Raw genomic sequence first — 21,614 nt, forward strand, 5'->3', positions numbered from 1 at the left:
ACTCCCACCCTGTCAAGGCAGAGTGAACTCTGGGAGGGGCTTTTCCTGCAGTGACAATGGATTTGCAGTGGCTGGTCCACACCCCCTTCCCTAGACCCTACCACCACCAATAGCTCACATTTGCAAAGGGATTCCTGAGCTGTAGCTGTGGGATGTGAGCCTGGAACAAGGGGAAGTTCACTGTCCCAGACACAGACACGGACTAGACCCATGTCCCTGAGACTCTACCTAACTGGCTGAGCTAACTGCTCACAGGGAAACCTACCAGGAAATAGCACAGAAAAATAAAGACCTCTGGCATGAAACAAAACCGGCAATACACAGAGCATGGTGATATGGTTAGGCCCTGTGTCCCCACACAAATCTCAACTTGAATTATAATCCCTGTAATCGCCATAATCCCCGGGGGCCAAGGGAGAGACTGGATGGAGGTAATTGGATCATGGGGGTGGTTTCTCCCATGCTGTTCTTGTGATAGTGAGTTCTCACGAGATCTGATGGTTTTGTAAGTGTTTGGTAGTTCCTCCTGTGTTCATTCTCCTTCCTGCCGCCTTGTGAAGAAGGTGCCTTGCTTCCCCTTTGCCTTCCACCATGATTGTAAGTTTCCTGAGGCCTCCCCAGTCATGCTGAACTGTGATTCAGTTAAACCTCTTTCCTTTATAAATGACTCAGTCTTGGTTAGTTCTTTATAGCACTATGGAAACAGATTAATACATACGGCATCCGGAAGGTGTTACTCTGGCAATAGTGTGGAAAAGCAATTCACGGTCAGGAAGACATGTCAGAGAAAATGGCTGGAGCCTGGGATAAAGGATGAAATGACTTTTTCTAAGCAAATGAGTTGGGTGACACAAGTCAGATTCCTGGGGAAAGAGAATCACTGACGGGGTTTTGACTTTTGACTCTGGGGGTGGAGGTGACTCAGTCATCAGCAAGCGGCACCCACATTGCCCTGTGCTGCTTCCTGTCCTCAGAGTGCTCTCCCCTCTACTCAATCACAAACATGCTTCCAAATTTGTGGGGTGGAGGCACAAGGTGAAGGCAGTGGGGGTTCATGCTCTAAGACAAGCCACTCGCATGCCCAGAGAGATCAAAAGAAAGCTCTCTACACCAGTACCATGGTAGCTCAGCTGGATTTGCAAAGAAGAAAATATCATGTCCTCAAAAATCTGTCAGAAATCTCTAAATCCACCTAGATGTGTAAACACCTAAAAAAAAAATTCCTCTAATTACCTTGAGTAAGCACTGAAACAAAAGCAGTGTTATAAGTCAAATAATTATCTTCACCTGTGATCCTAAATCTGGTAGGCCCTGGCACTATGAGAAGGTATACTACTTTCAGGGCCTCCAGGTATTTTTCTTGATAGTCTGAAAAACCGAAAGTACATTCCTGAGGCAGAATCCTAATTGTCTTCCAGTGTCTACCCTCCTCTCCTCCTTAGTGATAGAAGCCTGGTTTCCAGTTAGATCCATGGATGCCTGCTATAAAGACCACATTTATTTCCCAGACTTGTTTGTAGGTCATGTGACTAGGTCCTGTTCATAACATATAAACAAAAAGGCCATATGCAACTTCTGTCCCTTGAAGAACGGGGATGTGGCTTCTTTACGCCTTCCTCCTGCTTACTGGCTCAAGTAAAAACATAAACACTGGGATCGCCATCCTGGACATGTGCTGAAGGTGGCCGAGCAACACAATTGGGCCCTTGACACGTGAGCCAACACACCAACGCTGGACTTCCCATCTCAGTCTATCTCATTTGCAGGAGAAAAAAATAAACTTCCATTCTGTTCAAGCGACTTCTATTTTCGGGTATCTGTTGCACACAGTGAAACCTAATCCTAATTGACCTAGGAACTGGTACCTGAATCGGGGGTGCTAGGTCTCAGATTACATGTATGCCACCAGAAACAAGGAATAAAAATACAGCCTGATATGGAGGAGATGGGCAGGGGATTGCTGGCAAAGACACAGGTCTCACAGGTTCTCAACTGCTGATTGCCGCAGCAAAGCCTTTGATGGAGTCCTGACCTTCTACATGTTGGGAGGTAGACCTGGTGTCTCTTAGAAGCTCTATCCTCAAAGGAGACAGCTCTGAAAATTCAAAATGTCAGTGTTTGCCAGTCCATGACAGTGTCAGCAAGGTTCAATCAAAGAGAAATGACCTCCAACTAAAGCTAACTAGTCTCAAGAAAGTGGAAAAGAATACAGATTTGATTAGAAAGGAGCTCTGTGTCAGCAACCAGCAATCTAAGTTGAGCCTATGGGGCTGTCCCTGCAGCCCCAGCAGGAGATAAGACAGAGGCTTCACCGCATAGAGCCCAGAAGTCTTGTGCCAAAGACATGATTAAGGGCCTGGCCTTCCACCCAAGCCCATGGTTTCATTTGGCCCAAGGGAGTTGCTATTAAATTGGGAGGGAAGGGAATGGCAGAGCGTTGAGGCCTTTAAAAGACCAGAGTTTTTAGGCTGAAAAACTGTCTAGACAAGATCTTGATGGTTACTCACATGGAACCAATCAGAAGCAGACTAGAGGGCTACGAAAGTCCTGAGAGACTTATATCTCTACAGAAACCTTAAGGCTGGCCTATAAAAAGCTGTGACTATTCAGTCCTCAAAACAACACCCAGACCCCAAATCCTCCCAGGAAGCGGGTGTTGGAAGCCCATCCTCTCCAGTATCCGCCCCTGATGTGGTACAGAGAAGACCCTTTCAGAAGGCAAAGCTGTGGCCCCCAAAGATCCCGGGCAAGAGCATTCCCGGAGGGCAGAACACGGGTTGCCAGACAGTGAAAAGGAAACGTACTGGCCGCCAGTGCAGGGGGTACAGGGGGACTTGATGGTCCCGATTTCTACTACAGCAGCGTGGCACATGGTGTGTTAGGGGCAGAGAGCTCGTCTGTTTCAGCTAACAGATTGCAAGACCGTAATAGGCACATCCGGCCCTAAAAGAGAAAAGGGCCCATCATCCAGAGATCCTGAATCTGACCGAGTGGAAGGAAACAAATGTGATACTAAGGCTGTTTTCCTTAAGGAATAGGTGAGAGTTTTCTATGGAGGGGAAGACAGATGCATGTGGATATCTGGGACCTCAGCAGAAACTGCTGGCTGTTCCCACTGTGTCCTTCCCCGACTTCCTTAGGAATACAACTCCCAATTTTCAGCTGGGGCAGGTTCCATGACGGGGAAGGGTTGATGGAGAAAAAGAGATTTTTTAAATCGTATGATCAAGATCTATATATAATGTAAATTTCACTTCTAATTCAGCCCATTAGGAAAGAGCTGCTCAATTGCTGCAGACATGATACACACAGACGGAGAGAGAAATAAGCATTGAGAGAACCCAGTCCATGGTTTTGAAAATTCTTCTTGTCCTGTACAGTTGGTTCATCAAAGTGATAGTCTCATCATGTTACCCAGGCTGGTCTCAAACTCCTGGGCTTAAGCAGTTCTCCTGCCTCAGTCTCCCAAAGTGCAGCAATTACAGGCATGAGCCACAGAAAAAGTATCACACTTTTTTTTGAGATGGAGTCTCATTCTGTCACCCAGGCTAGAGTGCAATGGCACAATCTCGGCTCACTGCAACCTCTGCCTCCAAAGTTCAAGCGATTCTCCTGTCTCAGCCTCCTGAGTAGCTGGGATTACAGGAGCACGCCACTACTGCCTGGCTAGTTTTTGTATTTTTAGTAGACACAGGGTTTTCACCATGTTGGTCAGGCTGATCTCGAACTCCTGACCTCGAGTGATCCACCTGCCTCAGCCTCCCAAAATGCTGGGATTACAGGTATGAGCCACCGCGCCTGGCCGTATCCCACATTTTTGATAAATATCCAGAAACAGGAACAATTCCACACACAGTAAATTCTGTTACCTAGAATTCTACACACTGGTGTAATACTAGTGTTTGACACTGTTTCAGTAATGACTCCAAAGCACTAAAACAATGGTCCCCAACCTTTTTGGCACCAGGGTCTGGTTTTGTGGAAGACAATTTGTCCATGGATGGGGGGGTGGGGGAGTGGTTTCGGGATGAAACTGCTCCAACTCAGATCACAAGGCATTAGTCAGATTCTCATAAGGAGCACGCAACCTAGATCCCTCACACGCACAGTTCACAACAGGGTTTGGGCTCCTATGAGACTCTAATGCTGCCACTGATTTGACAGGAGGCAGGGCTCAGCCAGTAATGCTCACTTGTACCTCTCACCTACTGCTGTGCAGCCCTGTTCCTAACAGGCTGCAGACCACAGCCCGGGGGTCAGGGATACCCGCACTGAAAAATAAAGTATGAGATTCGTTGATTTGTGTAAAGCACACAAAAGCAGCAACTAGAAGAGAACAGTTGCCAGTACATGTTACCTATTATTACTACCACAAATAGACTATGTTTCCATAAGGATAGCTGGTTAACATGGTTTGGATTTATGTTCCTGCCCAAATCTCATGTCGAATTGTAATCCCCAGTGTTGGAGGAGGGCCTGGTGGGAGGTGATTTGGTCATGGGGGTGGATATTCCCCTTGCTGTTCTCATGATAGTGAGTGAGTTCTCATGAGATCTGGTTGTTTAAAAGTGTGTGGCACCACCCCCTTTGCTGTCTTCCTCCTGCTCCCAACATGTAGGACGTGCCTGCTTCCCCTTCACCTTCTGCAATGATTGTAAGTTTCCTGCGGCCTCCCCAGCCATGCTTCCTGTATAGCCTGCAGAACTGTGAGCCAATTAAATCTCTTTTCTGTGTAAACTGCTAGTCTCAGTTCTTTATAGCAATGCAAGAACGAACTGATACACTGAGGTAAGAGCAAATATAGTTTTAGAAATATTTTGGCCTTATTCTTAGAACGTAAGAAACCATATATTTTGTGCATCCATCTATCTCGTGGTCCCTCTGACACCAAGGTGACCTCTTCAAATGTCTTCTCCTTAAAAAGGCAACTGCCTCCCCAGCAAGAATTTCTTCCCAGGTTCACTGACTCAGTAGGTTTCTGTGAGTAACTTCACGTCATAGTTTTAGGAAGGAACCCCCGCGAACAGTGGATGCAGGGCAACTATGGAAAGCTAAGGCCATCAACAACCATTCATTCAGTATCAGCTTGCACCAAGTGAGGGATTGATAATAATCAAACCAAACAAGAAGAGAAACAAAGATTCCAAAACACCCTCAGACAGGCCAAAATATTTTTCCCCCTTTGAAAAAAATAAAAACTCTTAATCCTATGGGAGGTTCCACCTCTAGTGTTGGCAAGCTCAGCTTCAATGTCTGTCAGACACTTTTACAGACCTGAGTTTCCTAAGGCAGAGGGGTTTGTTTTTTTTTAAGTTTAATATCAAAAGTGAACTTCCTGATATCCAAGAAAATTAAGGCAATATATTTATACAGGTTCTTTCTTCACACAAAAACTCAGGCTGGACAGCATGTGGTGAAGCCCAGCCCTGTGCAGATGCGCGGGAGCCTTGGCCCGTCCACATTCTCAGGGCGTGTGCTGCCCTCCTGATGACATGCTGCCCTGGCCACGAGCTCCAGGACCACACTTCCAAGGTTCCCAGATGGTGCTGACACGAAATATTCTTCAGTATTCTCCACAGAAACAACAAAAATGGCCTGGAAGTACCCGTATTTTTCTATCTGAACTTTGCCCCCCCCAATCTTTTGTTAATAACTTATCTGATTTTTTTATCCAGAAAATGTAACTATCACGAGTTACCCCTTCAGTATAATAAAGTCTTCACTTGAGTAACAAAGGATTATCACAGAGTTTGCAACAAGCAAGTGATGACTGTTCCATCTACAAGAACAGGCTTCTTCCTTTTCTACTGGGAAGCAATGGATGTCGGGGGTGGGGTGGAAGCAGGAGAGTTAAGAAACGCTGAAAAATAAAAGTACCTATGACAATACAAATTAACTCAGTACACAACAATTGTTAATGAACACGGCTCACAGTTCCCCTCCCAGTTCGCCCCCGTTATTCTGATAATCCTCCCAAACGATTCCGCCAATGCCTCCTCTAATACAACACATATACTAAAACTGCCATTCCGATGACCCTAAGTTTGACAGTCAAGAAAATGCTAAAGTTGGCTCCTCATTTTATATCAATATAGCATTAAATTCCAGAAACTATTATGAAGAAAACAGGCCAAAATATTCCCATACATTGAATTATACCTCTGTCTAATCACGTGGTCCCATGAGTGAAATGCTTAGAAACTATGAATCCAGTTATTTTTGGAATATTTCACTCCTTAAATTTTGACCCCACATTGAAGGAAGGCACTTTTGTTATTCCCTCCCTCTATAACCCAATTTTTTTTTTTTTTTTTTTTTTTTTTTTGAGACGCAGTCTCGCTCTCGCCCAGGTTGGAGTGCAGTGGCGCAATCTCAGCCTCCTGGGTTCACGCCATTCTCCTGCCTCAGCCTCCCGAGTAGCTGGGAGCACAGGCGCCCACCACCACGCCCAGCTAATTTTTTGTATTTTTAGTAGAGACAGGGTTTCATCGTGTTAGCCAGGATGGTCTCGATCTCCAGACCTTGTGATTCGCCTGCCTCAGCATCCCAAAGTGCTGGGATTACAGGAGTGAGCCACCGTGCCCAGCCTATACCCCAATTTTTAAAACTAAAATAGTATTAGTACTATTGGGGAGTTTAAAACAATTTCTTTATTTTCCATTTTTTAATCTTTAGTCAGAGTCTACATAACAGAAGGAATCAAAAGGAAAACTTGCAATAAGAGTAAATTTCAAATATCCAAATGAGGTTATGGACTGCTTTAGAAAAGGTACTGGGGCTGAGCATGGTGGCTCACGCCTAAAATCCCAGCACTCTGGGAGGCTGAGTCAGGAGGATCACTTGAACCCAGGAGTTCGAGGCCAGCCTGGGCAACATGGGGAAACCCTGTCTCTACCAAAAATACAAAACTTATCTGGGCGTGGTGACGTGTGCCTATAGTCCCAGCTACTTGGGAGGCTGAGGTAGGAGCAACCCTTGAGCTCAGAAGGTCAAGGCTGCAGTGAGCCGCAATTATACCACTGGACTCCAGTCTGGGTGACAGAGCAAGATCCTGTTTCCAAAAATAAATAAATAAATAAATAAAAGTATTGGATAGCAATGTACTAAAAACACTTTTCAAAATACAAAGCTCTGACTTTTTTCAATTTACACAGCTTAGATGCCATTCAAACTTCCTATTCAAATGCCCCTGAAAAACATCTTAAATTAAATGTCTAACACTGATTGTAACTGCACAAAAGAAGAATGATAACCTGAGCAATAATGCCACCGGTTACACATATTTTTTCATATCAGTTTATCAAAGAACATTTTGAAGGCCTGATTCAAGGAAGCAAGACACAAAGCACAACCAACCACCTTCCATTCCCATAAAAAACAAATCTGTGATCAAAGAACTTCACCTTCCTTCTCCACAATTTAACTCTTCTGGGACAAGAGTACTTCCGCCTTGCTAATAGGTCTCGTCAAACGCATTCCTCTACAACTCTATCCCCTCCTCCACTATTGGTAAGAGAGGATGCTCAACGGAACAGGATTCCTCTGAGCAGATGCAGGAGGCCTGCTCACACCTTACCCATCCAGGAGACGCATTGTTGTGGGGGTCACTTCGGCAAACAAAATTACTTTCCCCAACTGCTTGGTCTGCAGATTTTGGCGATAGATCTCCAAGTTGAAATTTTCTGATGAGAAGGCCTCCGTGTTGGTCACCACAGGTATACAAGACGGGGTTATTTCTACTTCAGACACGTAGGATGAAACAAATCTAAGAGAGAGCTGGCTGGATTTTATTTCTCCCTCGGCGTCCACGTGTTTCCCAAGCCACTGCATAAGAGGATCCCGGATTTCCTGTGTCATAAAGAAAGAAATGAGGAGGTCGTAATTTGGCATTACATTATATCATGGCAGCTTTTCCTTATAATGCCATTTTGGTAATATGAGTACTTCCTAATTCACGACCAATAAAAGCTGGATTAACATATTCCATACATCTAAAACGATTAGACAATATGATAACCATATACTTAGTATGCTTATACTATAAAATAAGCTGTTCAGAAACCAGGATCCAAGAAAATCAGTTCAGTTCATGATTATACTTCCTATCTCACATTCTGTCATGATTTTCAAGATTCCCCTCCAGTCCAGAGTTCATAAGTAGTTCTCCAGTCCTCTGTGCATTTTATCCTCCATGCATTTTATGGAAAACTTTTATCTTTTTGCCCCACAAAGAAATTCATTATCCTATCTGCAAAAACAACAACAACAGGAAACCCTGGGGGAAAGAAATCACAGAACACAAAGCACGAAAATATGAGAACACTCGGTCTCGGCCTCACGTCTTAGAGAACCTCCACTTCCTCCTGTAAAGACAAGCCAACTTGATCACCGACCAGGAAGACACTAATCTTCACAAAGGAAAAGTGGGGTACCCCAAAGCTGATTTCTGTTTGCCCCAAATGGAGGTACAAGGAGGAGAAGGAAGGCAAAACCTAGAAGAGACGTTGCCCAATCCAGGCGCAGAGCTCTCTATTCTACCCATGAAACCACAAACCTGGAGGAGGTTCCCCCACCCCAGACCTTAGAGGTCCCAGAGGCCTTCCTCAAGGGTGGTTTATCAGGAACTGAGGGCTGAGGGAAGTCATCATCTCAAGAGGACTGCACAAAATTTACTAAGATCTCAGTAAACACAGATCCAGGCTCTTAGGCCATCCTCCTGCAAACACCAGGCCCTTCACGTCCCAGAGCTTCCTGTGGCTACAGAGAAGTGGCTTCAGAGATGAAACTTAATTCAACGAATTTCAATTGATCAACCTTTAAAACACACATCTAGTTTGCAGATAACACAGAGAAAAAGAGAACAAGTCAAATGACTTCAGAAGAAAGCATTCAGGGCCAGGCACGGTGGCTCACACCTGTAACCTCAGCAGTTTGGGAGGCTGAGGAAGGCAGATCACCTCAGGTCACGAGTTCAAGACCAGCCTGGCCAACATAGTGAAACCCTGTCTCTACTGAAAATATAAAAATTTGCCCGGTGCGGTGGCGAGTGCCTGTAATCCCAGCTTACTTGGGAGGCTGAGACAGGAGAATCGCTTGAACCTGGGAGGCGGAGGTTGCAGTGAGCAGTTTGCTCCACTGCACTCCAGCCTGGGCAACAAAGAGTGAAACTCTGTCTCAAGAAACAAAACAAAACAAAACAAAACAAATCACAAAACAAAGAAGAAGAAAAAAGAAAGCATTCAGAAGAAATCCAGGAGAAAACACTTTACAGGACAGCTGGGCTTGTCCTGCAATCTTCAACTAGTCAATGTCATGGTGGAGATGGGGTGGGGACAGAAGTCGAGAGGGGGACCCAGTCTATATTAGAAGGGACTTAAAAGACATAATGAAATGCAATCGTTAGTTCTTTACTGGATTCCAATTTGAACAAACTAGCTGGAAAGGACAATTAGGAAATCTGAATGTGAACAGTACGCATTAGATAACAAACTGGAATTACTGTCAGTTTTAATAGGTGTGATAAGGGTACCATGGAGGCCAGTCGCAGTGGCTCACATGTGTAATCTCAGCACTGAGGCAGGTGAATTGCTTGAGCTCAAGAGTCTGAGACCAGCCTGGGCAACATGGTGAAACCCTGTCTCTCCTAAAAATACAAAAATTAGCCAGGCATGGTGGTATGCAACTGTAGTCTCACATACTCAGGTGGCTGAGGTGGAAAGATTGCTTGAGCCCAAGAAGCAGAGGCCACAGTAAGCCAAGACTGTGCCACTGCACTCCAGCCTGAGTGACAGGACCAAACCCTGTCTCAAGAAAAAAAGGAGGTACTATAGTGACATATAAAAAGTCCTTAATTTTTAGAAATGTATATATGTCATGATATCTGTAAAATTTACCCCCAAAATATATAAAGTAAGGCAAAATGTTGATAATTGTTAAATTATGTTGATAATTGTTAAATCTAGATGATGGGTATTTGGGGTATGTGTTACAGTATTCTCCCTATTCTTTTCCACATTTGAGAACTGTCATAATTAAGAGTAAAAAAAAGTGGTGAAATAAACATAAGCTATTTAAAAATAATAAGTTCAGGCCGGGCACAGTGGTTCACACCTGTAATCCCAACACTTTGGGAGGCTGAAGAGGGTGGATCACTTAAGGCCAGGAGTTCGAGACTAACCTGGGCAACATGGTGAGACCCCGTCCCTACTAAAAGTACAAAAATTAACTGGGCTGGTGGCACATGCCTATAATCCCAGCTACTCAGCAGGCTGAGGTAGGAAAATCTCTTGATCCCAGGAGGTGGAGGTTGCAGTGAGCCGAGATCATGCCACTGCACTCCAGCCTGGGAGACAGAGCAAAACTCCATCTCAAATAATAATAATAATAATAAAGAATTCAGGCCGGGCACAGTGGCTCACACCTGTAATCCCAGCACTTTGGGAGGCCGAGGCGGGCAGATCATGAGGTCAGGAGATCAAGACCACCCTGGCTAACACGGTGAAACCCCGTCTCTACTAAAAATACAAAAAATGAGTCAGGCGTGGTGGTGCACACTTGTAGTCCCAGCTACTCGGAGGCTGAGGCAGGAGAATGGCGTGAACCTGGGAGGCGGAGCTTGCAGTGAGCCAAGATCGCGCCACTGCACTCCAGCCTGGGCGACAAAGCAAGACTCCATCTCAAAAAAAAAAAAAAAAAAAAAAGAATTCAATTGGCCATACACTGGCAACCCATTCCCCCTGTCATCCATTCAACAAACATTATGGGATGTCTGCCATATGGCAGGCAGTCTCACAGGTTCTGAGGACGGAGCAATGATCAAAGGGATCAAAATTCCTGTCTCTGGAGGGTTAATGCTACAGTGTGCGAGTCAGAAAGTTAAAAAAGGTCGGGCGCAGTGGCTCACGCCTGTAATCCCAGCACTTTGGGAGGCTGAGGCGGGTGGATCACTCGAGGTCAGGAGTTCAAGATCAGCCTGGCCAACATGATGAAACCCCATCTCTACTAAAAATTCAAAAAATTAGCCATGCATCGTGGTAGGTGCCTGTAATCCGGTCTATTTGGGAGGCTGAGGCACAAGAATCACTTGAACCCAGGAGGCGGAGGTTGCAGTGAGCCAAGATCGTGCCACTGCACTCCAGCTGGGGTGATAGAGTGAGATTCAGTCTCAAAAAAAGGTTAAAAAACAGTAAACACAATACATAGAATGTTAGAGAGTAACACATACAAAGGAGGGACAAGAAGACAGAGAAGAGAGGGAGGCCACTTCAGATCAGACAGATAGAGGACCTGCTGAAAAGGTGGCGGTTAAGGAAAGGCCTGGAGCAAGTGAAGGAGGACGCTGGGACAAAATCCATAGAACTATGTCATTTATATTTATTTATAAAGGGATTCCAGCAAGTGCAGAGGCTTCCGGAGTGGTGAAAGAGCCTGATCAGGGCAGAGCATTTGAGCAGAGTGAGCGCGGGGAGAAGGTGGAATGCCGGGGCCAGAGAGGCAGAGGGGGTGGCAAGAGCCATGGTTCACACTGCAAGGGCCTCAAAGGCCACAGTGAGGACTGGACATTCACTCGAGGAGCAACAGGGAGCCCCAGAAGGTTCTGGGGAAGGGCGTGGGATGTCCTACCTCTGTTGGAGCAGGATCACCCCACTCCGACTCCTGTGTTGAGAAGAGCCTGAAGGGGAACAAACAAGCAGAGAAACTAGTTACAAAGTCACCTAAATGAACCAGGAGTGAGACTACAGCCTGGACCAGCGTGCAGCAGACATGGTGAGAAAGGATAGGATTCACAGTATACTCTGAAGTACAGGCTACAAGATTTGCTAACAAGTCATATTTGAAATGTTAGAGAAAACAGGGGCTCAAAAAACAGCCCATGATTTCTGGCCTAAACACCTGCAAGGACAGAACTGCTGCTGGAAATACCATAGAGAGAGCAGCTTTGGAGAAGAAGAGGCAGGAGGTCAGCCCTGGGTGTGCTAAGCTTGAGATACCTATTTAAAATCCCATGGGTGCTGGGCGCAGTGGCACACACCTGTAATCCCAGCACTTTGGGAGGCTGAGGCAGTCAAATCACTTGAGGTCAGGAGTTCAAGACCAGCCTGTCCAACATGGTGAAACCCCATCTCTACTAAAAATACAAAAATTAGCTGGGCATGATGGTGGGCATCTGTAGTCCCAGCTACTTGGGAGGCTGAGGCAGGAGAATCACCTGGACTCAGGAGGTGGAGGTTGCAGTGAGCCAAGATCATGCCACCGCACTCTAGCCTGAGCAACAGAGAAAGACTCCATCTCAAAGTTTTTTTTTGTTTTTTTTGTTTTTGTTTTTTTTTTTTGAGACGGAGTCTCGCTCTGTCGCCCAGGCTGGAGTGCAGTGGCCGGATCTCAGCTCACTGCAAGCTCCACCTCCCGGGTTTACGACATTCTCCTGCCTCAGCCTCCCGAGTAGCTGGGACTACAGGCGCCCGCCACCTCGCCCGGCTAAGTTTTCGTATTTTTTAGTAGAGACGGGGTTTCACCGTGTCAGCCAGGATGGTCTCGATCTCCTGACCTCGTGATCCGCCCATCTCAGCCTCCCAAAGTGCTGGGATTACAGGCTTGAGCCACCGCGCCCGGCCAAAGTTTTTTTAAAAAAAGGGAAAAAAAAAAAATCCCATGGAAACAATGAATTGTCAGTAGAACACGTGAGTCTGGAATCCAGGGGACAGGTTCGCACCATGGATGTCAATTTGAGAATTGTCAGACTATGGGTGATCATTTAAAGCCAAGAAAGAGGATAAGATCCATGAAAAGAGTGACTACAGTTAAAAAGAGGATGCAAAGTAGAGCTGCTATCACCAAGGATCACAAACCAGGTGGCTTGAGACACTAGAAATCTATTCTTTCACAGTTTTGGAAGACAGAAGTCAGAAATGAACACGTCAATGGGGCTGTGACTCCTGGGAAGGCTCTGGGGGAACTCATGCTCACACCTTTGCTTCTGGTGCTGCTGCCACTCCATGGTGCCCCTCAGCTTGTACACACATCACCTCCATCTCTGCGGCCACCATCACATGACGTTCTCCTCTTTAAGTGTCCCTGATTCTGTGTGTCCTCTAGTCTTCTGAGGACACCAGTCATACTGGATTAGGGATCTACCCTAATGACCTCATCTTCACTTGATCACATCTGCAAAGACCTGGATTCCAAACAAGGTCATATTCACAGGCTCCAGGGCTGGGGCTTCCACATATCTTTTTGGGGGACACAATTCAACCAACAATAGTGGTCCATGCTTAGGTTTCAGGGAGATCATAAAGAATGTGTAAAGGAGATTGAGACAGGGAGAGAAAATCAAGTGTGTTTGTGAATAGCAGCAGAGGGTAGTGGTCACGGGAGTCTCCTGATTCAGTTTTGAAGGCTGGAAAACAATGACAGTGGCATGGGGAGAGGGCTGAGAAGTCACCGCTGGCCTCGGCGCCGCAGAGCCCAGCCTCTGATGAGAGCAGTTTGAGAGGCGTGATGGAGGCCACAGTCAGATGGGAGTGGTGAAGAGAAAATCTGCAGACTCCAGGAAAAAAACTCCGGCAAAGAGTCTCCTCTAAAGGGGAAGAGGGGCAGGGGCAGTGGCTAGAGGCAGGAATAGGGGGAACACAGGCTGAGTTTGGTTTAAAGGGGAGAAACAGCAGCATTTTCAGATTGATGTGACAGGTCCCCTAGAGAAAAGAATCCAGAGACCAGGTGGGGTGGAACCCAACAATATAAGCAAAAAGGTCGGCCTTGGGAGCAGAAACAGCTCCCCCATAGGGATGGGGGCAGTTCAGGTTCCCCTCTGGGGACACCTGGTCTTATGACTCCACTGGTTCCAGACCTCCCTTGGCCCTTGCTGGTTGCAGAGCCACAAGGCACAGCCTGGTAACTGAACTTCGCTGCTCCCACCCTACTCCACGGCTGTAGGGAGGTGGGAATCTTGGTGCTGGTGGCCGGCAGAAGTCATCTTATGATTGCTTCTATGTTCTCAATAAATAGGAAGCAAGATCATCAGCTAAGGGAGAAAAGAAGGAAGGAGGTGTTGAAGTTTGGGGAGGGAGGAACGAACAAGACAACAGAGAGAAAGAGAAGATGAATGTAGTGGGGAAAATCATCTGAGCGGCAATTCCCCAGGGCAGCTGGAAGCATTTGAGCACCACAGAAGGTCAGTGACTCTGAACTGAGAGTGAGAAGTCTGTATGATTTTGTGTTTTTATCCTGCCACAGTCAGCTATCCAGCCAAGTGGGCTTAGCAGAGAGGAGGCAGTGAGCTGAAGGTGTACAGAAAGCAGTAACTGAGACTAACCCACCACAAATGAGGTACTGCTGGAGACAGAAAGATAAATAGGAGTGATCCTGTTGGGGCTGGAGAGTGAGAGGAATGCCCCAGGACCAAAAAGCTTAGGTCAGCACCAGAGAGAGCTCCCAGAGAAGGCGTGTAAAATAAGGGGCGACCCAACCAGAAAAGTTGTTGGAAGGGGTCAAGCTCAAATGAGCTACCAAAAGCTACATTTGGTCCTATGACAGCACTAACTTTCAGTTTTCAGACTACAGAATACCAAGATAAATTTCAAATGGATTATTCCCTGTTCACCATTCTTTCTTTGGTATATACTCTATTGGAAGAAGAAGAAGGAATGAATAAATAACATACAAAGGTGATCCCCAAATCTCAAATCTGGCCATTAGTTATAACCAACTCTTCCCCTAAAACTTTGGTCAATGCCTTTAAAGCATAAAATGCACAGATCTGAATTTTCATCACTTTCCCCAGGGTAGTTGGATGTCACCAGGCCACCACACAGACTAGAGATACATATAGGTGAATAGGTTAAGCCACAAAAACAGAAAGATAAAACTATTACTTAACTCAAGCAGAGAGCTAAGAGGTTATTCATTAGATGATGGTAATATAAATATCCCATTCAAAGTCAATGAAAACCAGGATAAAATGAAAAAGAAACAGCTAGCACTAAGTAGAATTTTCGGAACAGGAATAATGCAGGAATTATCCTCTAAAGTGAATCATCCAGATTGACTACTGCAAAAATCATTCGTTTAAGAAATACATATGGAGTACCCACTGGGTCTCAAAAACAGTACCACGGTAGAAAGAGAAGAGGAAGGACAGATATTGCTATAGTTTGAATGTGTCCTCCAAATTTCATGTGTTGGACACATAATCCCCCAATTCATATGTTGATGGTACATGGAGGTGGGGCCTTTGGGAAGAAATTGAGATTGAATGGGGTCATCAGGGTACGGTTCCTATGGTGGGACTGGTGGCTTTATAAGAAGAGAAAGAAAGACCTAAACTGGCACACTCCTGCCCTCTTGCCATGTGATTCCCTTCCCATGTTATAATGCAGCAAGAAGGCCCTCACCAGATGATGGCACCATACTCTTGGATTTTCCAGTCTCCAGAACCAAGAGCTAAATAAACCTCTATTCTTTCTAAATTACCCAATCTCAGGTATTCTGTGATAGCAACAGAAAACAGACTAAGAGAGATGCATACACATAACTACAAGACAGTGTGACAAGTACTACAAAAATTCACTCAAACTATTCAAACATACACTTCTCTTTGGCAAAGTAAGTCAATCTGACTTGCCAAATTTAATCACCTATTCTTTTCTGCATGCAAGTTGAGAGCCATATTCTCAAGAAATTACATCATCATTGTTATGTCTACTAATTACTAAAGTAACACTCTAAATTATTTGTTTTTGAAAGCAATACTTAGACATGCACAAATCTGCAAAATAAAACTGATGAAAGCAAGGCACGCAGGTTTTTTTCTTATACCTATTTTACATAATCTTTCAGGGCTTACTCAGAACCAAGTGAATTACTCAGAACAAAGAGAATCTAAAAGGTATCAAATGAAACCAGGACCCTCTTAAGAAACATAACTATATACCACCCATAATTATCTTAAATGTTTATATTCACTATAGTCAAATACATTTTAAGTACCATAGGAAGCATTTAGGCTCCCCCAAAACTTTCTCCCCACTCCACCATTATCCCTGGACAACGTAAAAATTCTGAATAAAATTCTGGTTGTAAGAAATACCAAAATTACTATCTGTTTGATGTAAATCTGACCAGCATGTCTTCTCAAATGCACTCAAATTATGATTATGACTTGAGAGCTGCACATATAGCTGCTAATAATACATGTAGGGAAAAGGAATTAATTCATGACTCTTGCCTAAACTCTCCTAATGATCATGCAATGTAAAAATGTTACTGAAGAAAAAAGGTTTGGATCATAGACATCAAGATAAGTGGGCTGACATATAAGTAGCACTACCCACTCTGCAATCCATAAATCTACCTATTTCTTTGAACTCAACTACCGGAGGATAGCTAAAACGTCACTTCCATAGGAAGGATGTCTCTGACCCACAGCCGTTCACAAACTTTCATAAACCCTTAGTTACTTCATAGCACTTATCACGACTATACATAATTTGTATAACTGCTTATTCAATGCCACACTGCCTTATTAGAATATAAGTTCCAGAAAGATAATATACATATGTTCCTGTTTCGCTCCCAACTGTATCCGTGGAACCTAGGACAAAAGTGCATGCTTAATAAGCATTTACTGTATAAATGCATATTAAAACCTTAACAAAGAAAACTCTCCAAATAACAGATAGATAGGTAATCAAGAGGTAAAACTCAAAAATGACAATAAGAAAGTATGGTCTTGAGATGGCTACATGAGCATCAAAAAGAAATACACAATCTTTGAAATCATTACAGCTAGTTCTATTGACAACAAACAACCACTATCAGATTCCACTTCAAGGGGGTTTATAAAGTTCTAATTAATGTTATTTTTCTAACATTTAAACTTCAAGAATTTAAGTATTTCTCTTCCTCTAGGATTTCAGGTTAATTAAATACAATTTGGGTGGAACCAACAGCTGAATGCTTTATAGTCACATAAATGTGGCCCTTTTAAATCATCCACAGCACCCAGGCATTCTCAAGAAAGGTGAATATATTTTCTGTCTTTTATTGGGACATGTTGCACAGGACATGAAAATCCCAAGGAATCTTTAAAAAGAAACAAAAAAAACAAAAAAAAAACAAACTAGAACTTATAAGTGAGTTTAGCAAGGCTGCAGGATACAAGGTCAATATACAAAAAGTGGCAGGGCACAGTGGCTCACGCCTATAATCCCAGCACTTTGGGAGGCCAAAGCGGGTGGATCAGTTGAGGTCAGGAGTTTGAGACCAGCCTGGCTAACATGGTGAAACCCCACTTCTACTAAAAATACAAAAATTAGCTGGAAGTTGTGGCACACGCCTATAATCCCAGGTACTTGGGAGGCGGAGACACGAGAATCGCTTGAACCTGGGAGGCAGAAGTTGCAGTGAGCTGAGATTGCACCATTGCACTCCAGCCTGGGTGACAGAGTGAGATTCCATCTCAAAAAAAAAAAAAAATGCAAAAATTGGGTGCATTTCTATATACTAAAAATAAATATTTGGAGTCTGAACTTCTTTAAAATATCATTTTGATGGCATCAATAGATCTGAAATATTTAGGGACTTATTTAACAAAATATGTGCCAGACCTATATACTGAAAACTACAAAACACTCCTGAATTAAAAATTAAAGATGTCTGGGGCCGGGCGCGGTGGCTCAAGCCTGTAATCCCAGCACTTTGGGAGGCCGAGACGGGCGGATCACGAGGTCAGGAAATCGAGACCATCCTGGCTAACACAATGAAACCCCGTCTCTACTAAAAATACAAAAAAATTAGCCGGGCGTGGTGGCGGCACCTGTAGTCCCAGCTACTTGGGAGGCTGAGGCAGGAGAATGGCGGGAACCCGGGAGGCGGAGCTTGCAGTGAGCCGAGATCGCGCCACTGCACTCCAGCCTGGGCGACAGAGCGAGACTCCGCCTCAAAAAAAAAAAAAAAAAAAAAAAAAAAAGATGTCTGGGCATCATGACTCATACTTGTAATCCCAGCACTTCGGAAGGCTGAGGCAAGAATATCACTTGAGCCCAGGAATTTGAGATCAGCCTGGGCAACACAGAAAGACTCTATGTCTAAAAAAAAAGAGTTTTCCTTTAATTAGCTGGGTGTGGTAGCGTGTTCCTGTCGTCCCAGCTACTCAGGAGGCTGAGGTGAGAGGAGCTTGAGCCCAGGAGCTAGGCTGCAACAAGCCGTGATGGCACCACTGCACTCCGGCCTGGGCGACAGAGTGAGACCCCATCTCAAAAAAACAAAAAGAAAATTAAAGAGGCTGTAAATAACTGAAAAGATACACCATGTTCATGGATCAGAAGACTTTGACGCTGTTAAGATGTCAGTTCTTCAGATTAATCTACGGGTTCAATGCAATCCCAATGAAAATCCCGGAAGGCTTTTTTTTGTTGTAGAAATTAACAAGCTGATTATAAAATTTATACAGAAATAGAAACTATTTTAAATGGCCAAAACGATTTTCGGAAGGAACAAAAAGTTGGAAAACCTACATTATTTGCTTTCAAGATTTACTATAAAGTTGTAGTGTATCAAGACGGTGTGGTATTGGCACACAGACATATGTACAGATTACTGGCACAGAATAGGGTACAGAAATAGGGCCAAACATGTAAGTGTGATTGATATTTTTAATTTTTTGAGACAGGGTCTTGCGTTATCATCCGGGGGGAGTGCAGTGGTGTGATCACAGCTCACTGCAGCCTCAAATTCCTAAGCTCAAGCCATCCTCCTGCCTTGGTCTGTTTGATTGATTTTTGACAAAAGTGCCCAAGGTAAATGATTTGAAAAAGGATAATCTTTGCAATATGTGGTGCTGAAACAAACATTCATATGCAAGAAAATGAAACCTTGATCTTTATCTTGCGTGTATATAAAAATTAACTTGAAATAAATCATAGACCTAAATGTAAAACTATTAACCTTCTAAAATAAAATACAGGAGAAAATCTTTCTGACCTTGGGTAGGTAAAGTTTTTTTCAGATGGAACAAAATAAGCATGAACCATAAAAGGAAAAAAGTGATAAGTTTTTTATAAAAATTTATAAAAAGTAAGACTTTATAAAAATTAAGGATATTAAGAACTGCTGTTCTTCAAGAGATAATGCTGGCCAGGCATGGTGGCCCGCACCTGTAATCCCAGCACTTTGGGAGGCTGAGACCGGTGGATCACCTGAGGTCAGGAGTTTGAGACCAGCCTGGCCAACATGGTGAAACCTCATCTCTACTAAAAATACAAAAATTAGCCAGGCATGGTAGCACACACCTGTAATCCCAGCTACTCGGGAGACTGAGGCAGGAGAATTGCTTGAACCGGGAGGCGGAGGTTGCAGTGAGCTGAGATCACGCAACTGCACTCCAGGCTGGGTGACACAGTGAGACTCCGTCCCAAAAAAAAAGAGAGAGAAAGAGAGATAATGCTAAGAACAGTGAAAAGACAAACAACAAAATATAAGTATTAAGAAAAAATAAGTATTGAGAAATTATTCTCAATACTTAATCGGACAAAGGACTTGTATCTGGAATATAAAAAAAGAAGTCTTAAAATTGTAAGACAACAAACAATTCAACTTAAAGCCTGAGCAAAAGAGCTGAATAGACACTGCCCAAAAGAAAATATCGGATCGCCAATAAGCACATGAAGAAATGGTTGGCACCATTTGGCAACAGGAAAATGCAAATTAAAACCACAATGAGGTACCTCTATACATCCACCTGAATGGTTAAAATTAAAAATTAGGCCGGGCACAGCGGCTCATGCCTATAATCCCAGCACTTTGGGAGGCCGAGGCGGGCGGATCACCTGAGGTCAGGAGTTCAAGATCAGCCTGGGCAACACGGTGAAACCCTGTCTCTACTAAAAATACAAAATTAGCCGAGCGTGGTGACACTTGCCTGTAATCCCAGCTACTCAGGAGCCTGAGGCAGGAGAATCTCTTGAACCTGGGAGGCGGAGGATGCGGTGAGCTGAGATCACACCATTGCACTCCAGCCTTTCCAACAAGAATAAATCTCCGTCTCACCAAAAAAAAAAAAAAATTAAAAATTATTTTGAGCCCAGGAGTTTGGGGCTGCAATGAGCTATGAGCACACCACTGCACTCTAACCTGAACAACATAGCAAGACCCTGTCTCTACAAAAAAACAAACAAAAAATCCCAGCACTTTGGGAGGCTGAGGCAGGAGGATTGCTTGAGCCCAGGAATGTGAGACCAGCCTGAACAACATAGTGACCTCCAGTCTCTACAAAAAATAAAAAAACAAAACTAGTCAGGAGTGGTTGTACACACCTGTATCCCACCTACTCAGGAGGTTGAGGTGGCAGGATCACTTGAGCCCAGGAATTCAAGACTACAGTGAGCCATGACTGTGTCACTGCACTGACAGCCTGGGCAACACAGCAAGATCCTCTCTCTTAAAAAAAAAAAAGATCTGGCAATTTATCAAGTGTTGGCAAAGATGTAGAATAACTAGAGCTCTCATGTCCTACTGGTGGGAATGTAAAATAGTACAATGGTTTTTGAAAAACAGTTGGCAGTTTCCTGTAAAGTTAAACACACACTTCTCATATGACCGAGAAATTCTACTTCTAGGTATTTACCCAAAAGAAATGAAAACACATGTCTGCACAAAGACCTGTATGTGGATGTTCATAGCAGCTTTACTCAAAACAGCCATAAATGACAGCATATCCATACAATGGAATACTACTCAGGAATAAAAAGTAATGGGCTACTCACACATGCAACAAGGACAAATCTCAAAAACATAACACTGATAAAAAAAAAAAAAAAGACAAAGAAGAGTATCCAGTATGCTATATGATTCCACTTAGATGACATTTCAGAAAAGGCCAATCTAATCATCTAGTGATAGACAGTATATCAGTGATTGCCTGAGACTCTAGGCTTAGGGATGGATGAGCAGATGAGAATTGATTAAGAAAGGTTACAAAGGCCTGGCGCGGTGGCGCACGCCTGTAATCCCAGCACATTGGAAGGCCAAGGCAGGCGGATAACAAGGTCAGGAGATCAAGACCATCCTGGCTAACACAGTGAAACCCCACCTCTACTTAAAAATACAAAAAACTAGCCAGGCGTGGTGGCGGGCGCCTGTAGTCCCAGCGACTGAGGGAAGCTGAGGCAGGAGAATGGCGTGAACGCGGGAGGTGGAGCTTGCAGTGAGCTGAGATCGCGCCACTGCACTCCAGCCTGGGTGACCTAGCGAGACCTCATCTCAAAAAAAAGAAAAGTAACAAAGGAATCTTTTGGAATACTGGAAATGTTCTGTATCTTTGTTGTAAAGGTAGTTACATGTAAAACATTTATCAAACTGTACACTAAAATGGGTGCATTTTCTTGTTTTATATTCATAACTAAATACAGTTGATTTTTTAAAAAAGCAAACAGCAACAAACCTCTGCAACATTAAACAACACTAAGGCCCATGAGACTCCATATTCACTAATGTCCAAAATAACACTAATATCTCCACTTCTAAAGAGAGTAAATGCTTGAATCTGTACCTAGTGCAAATTCACAGAAGTGACTACTCTATGGTGGGTAAACATATTGCAGCGTCTGCTACAGACAGAA

At 44.1% G+C, this 21,614-nt stretch overlaps 1 protein-coding gene across 8 annotated transcripts in view; it reads right to left on the bottom strand.

The window, feature by feature from the left end:
- The window catches only part of HLCS (holocarboxylase synthetase), a 245,862-nt gene that overhangs the window by 144,959 nt on the left and 79,289 nt on the right, over positions 1-21,614 (bottom strand). For all 8 annotated transcript variants that reach the window (XM_021935523.2, XM_021935526.2, XM_021935525.2 and 5 more), the window contains one exon: positions 7,577-7,848. In XM_021935523.2, the coding sequence (XP_021791215.2) occupies positions 7,577-7,848 (272 nt within the window). The remainder of the gene's footprint in view (positions 1-7,576; positions 7,849-21,614) is intronic.

The sequence above is a fragment of the Papio anubis genome, chromosome 4, assembly GCF_008728515.1.
Source record: "Papio anubis isolate 15944 chromosome 4, Panubis1.0, whole genome shotgun sequence".
Lineage (NCBI taxonomy): Eukaryota > Metazoa > Chordata > Mammalia > Primates > Cercopithecidae > Papio > Papio anubis.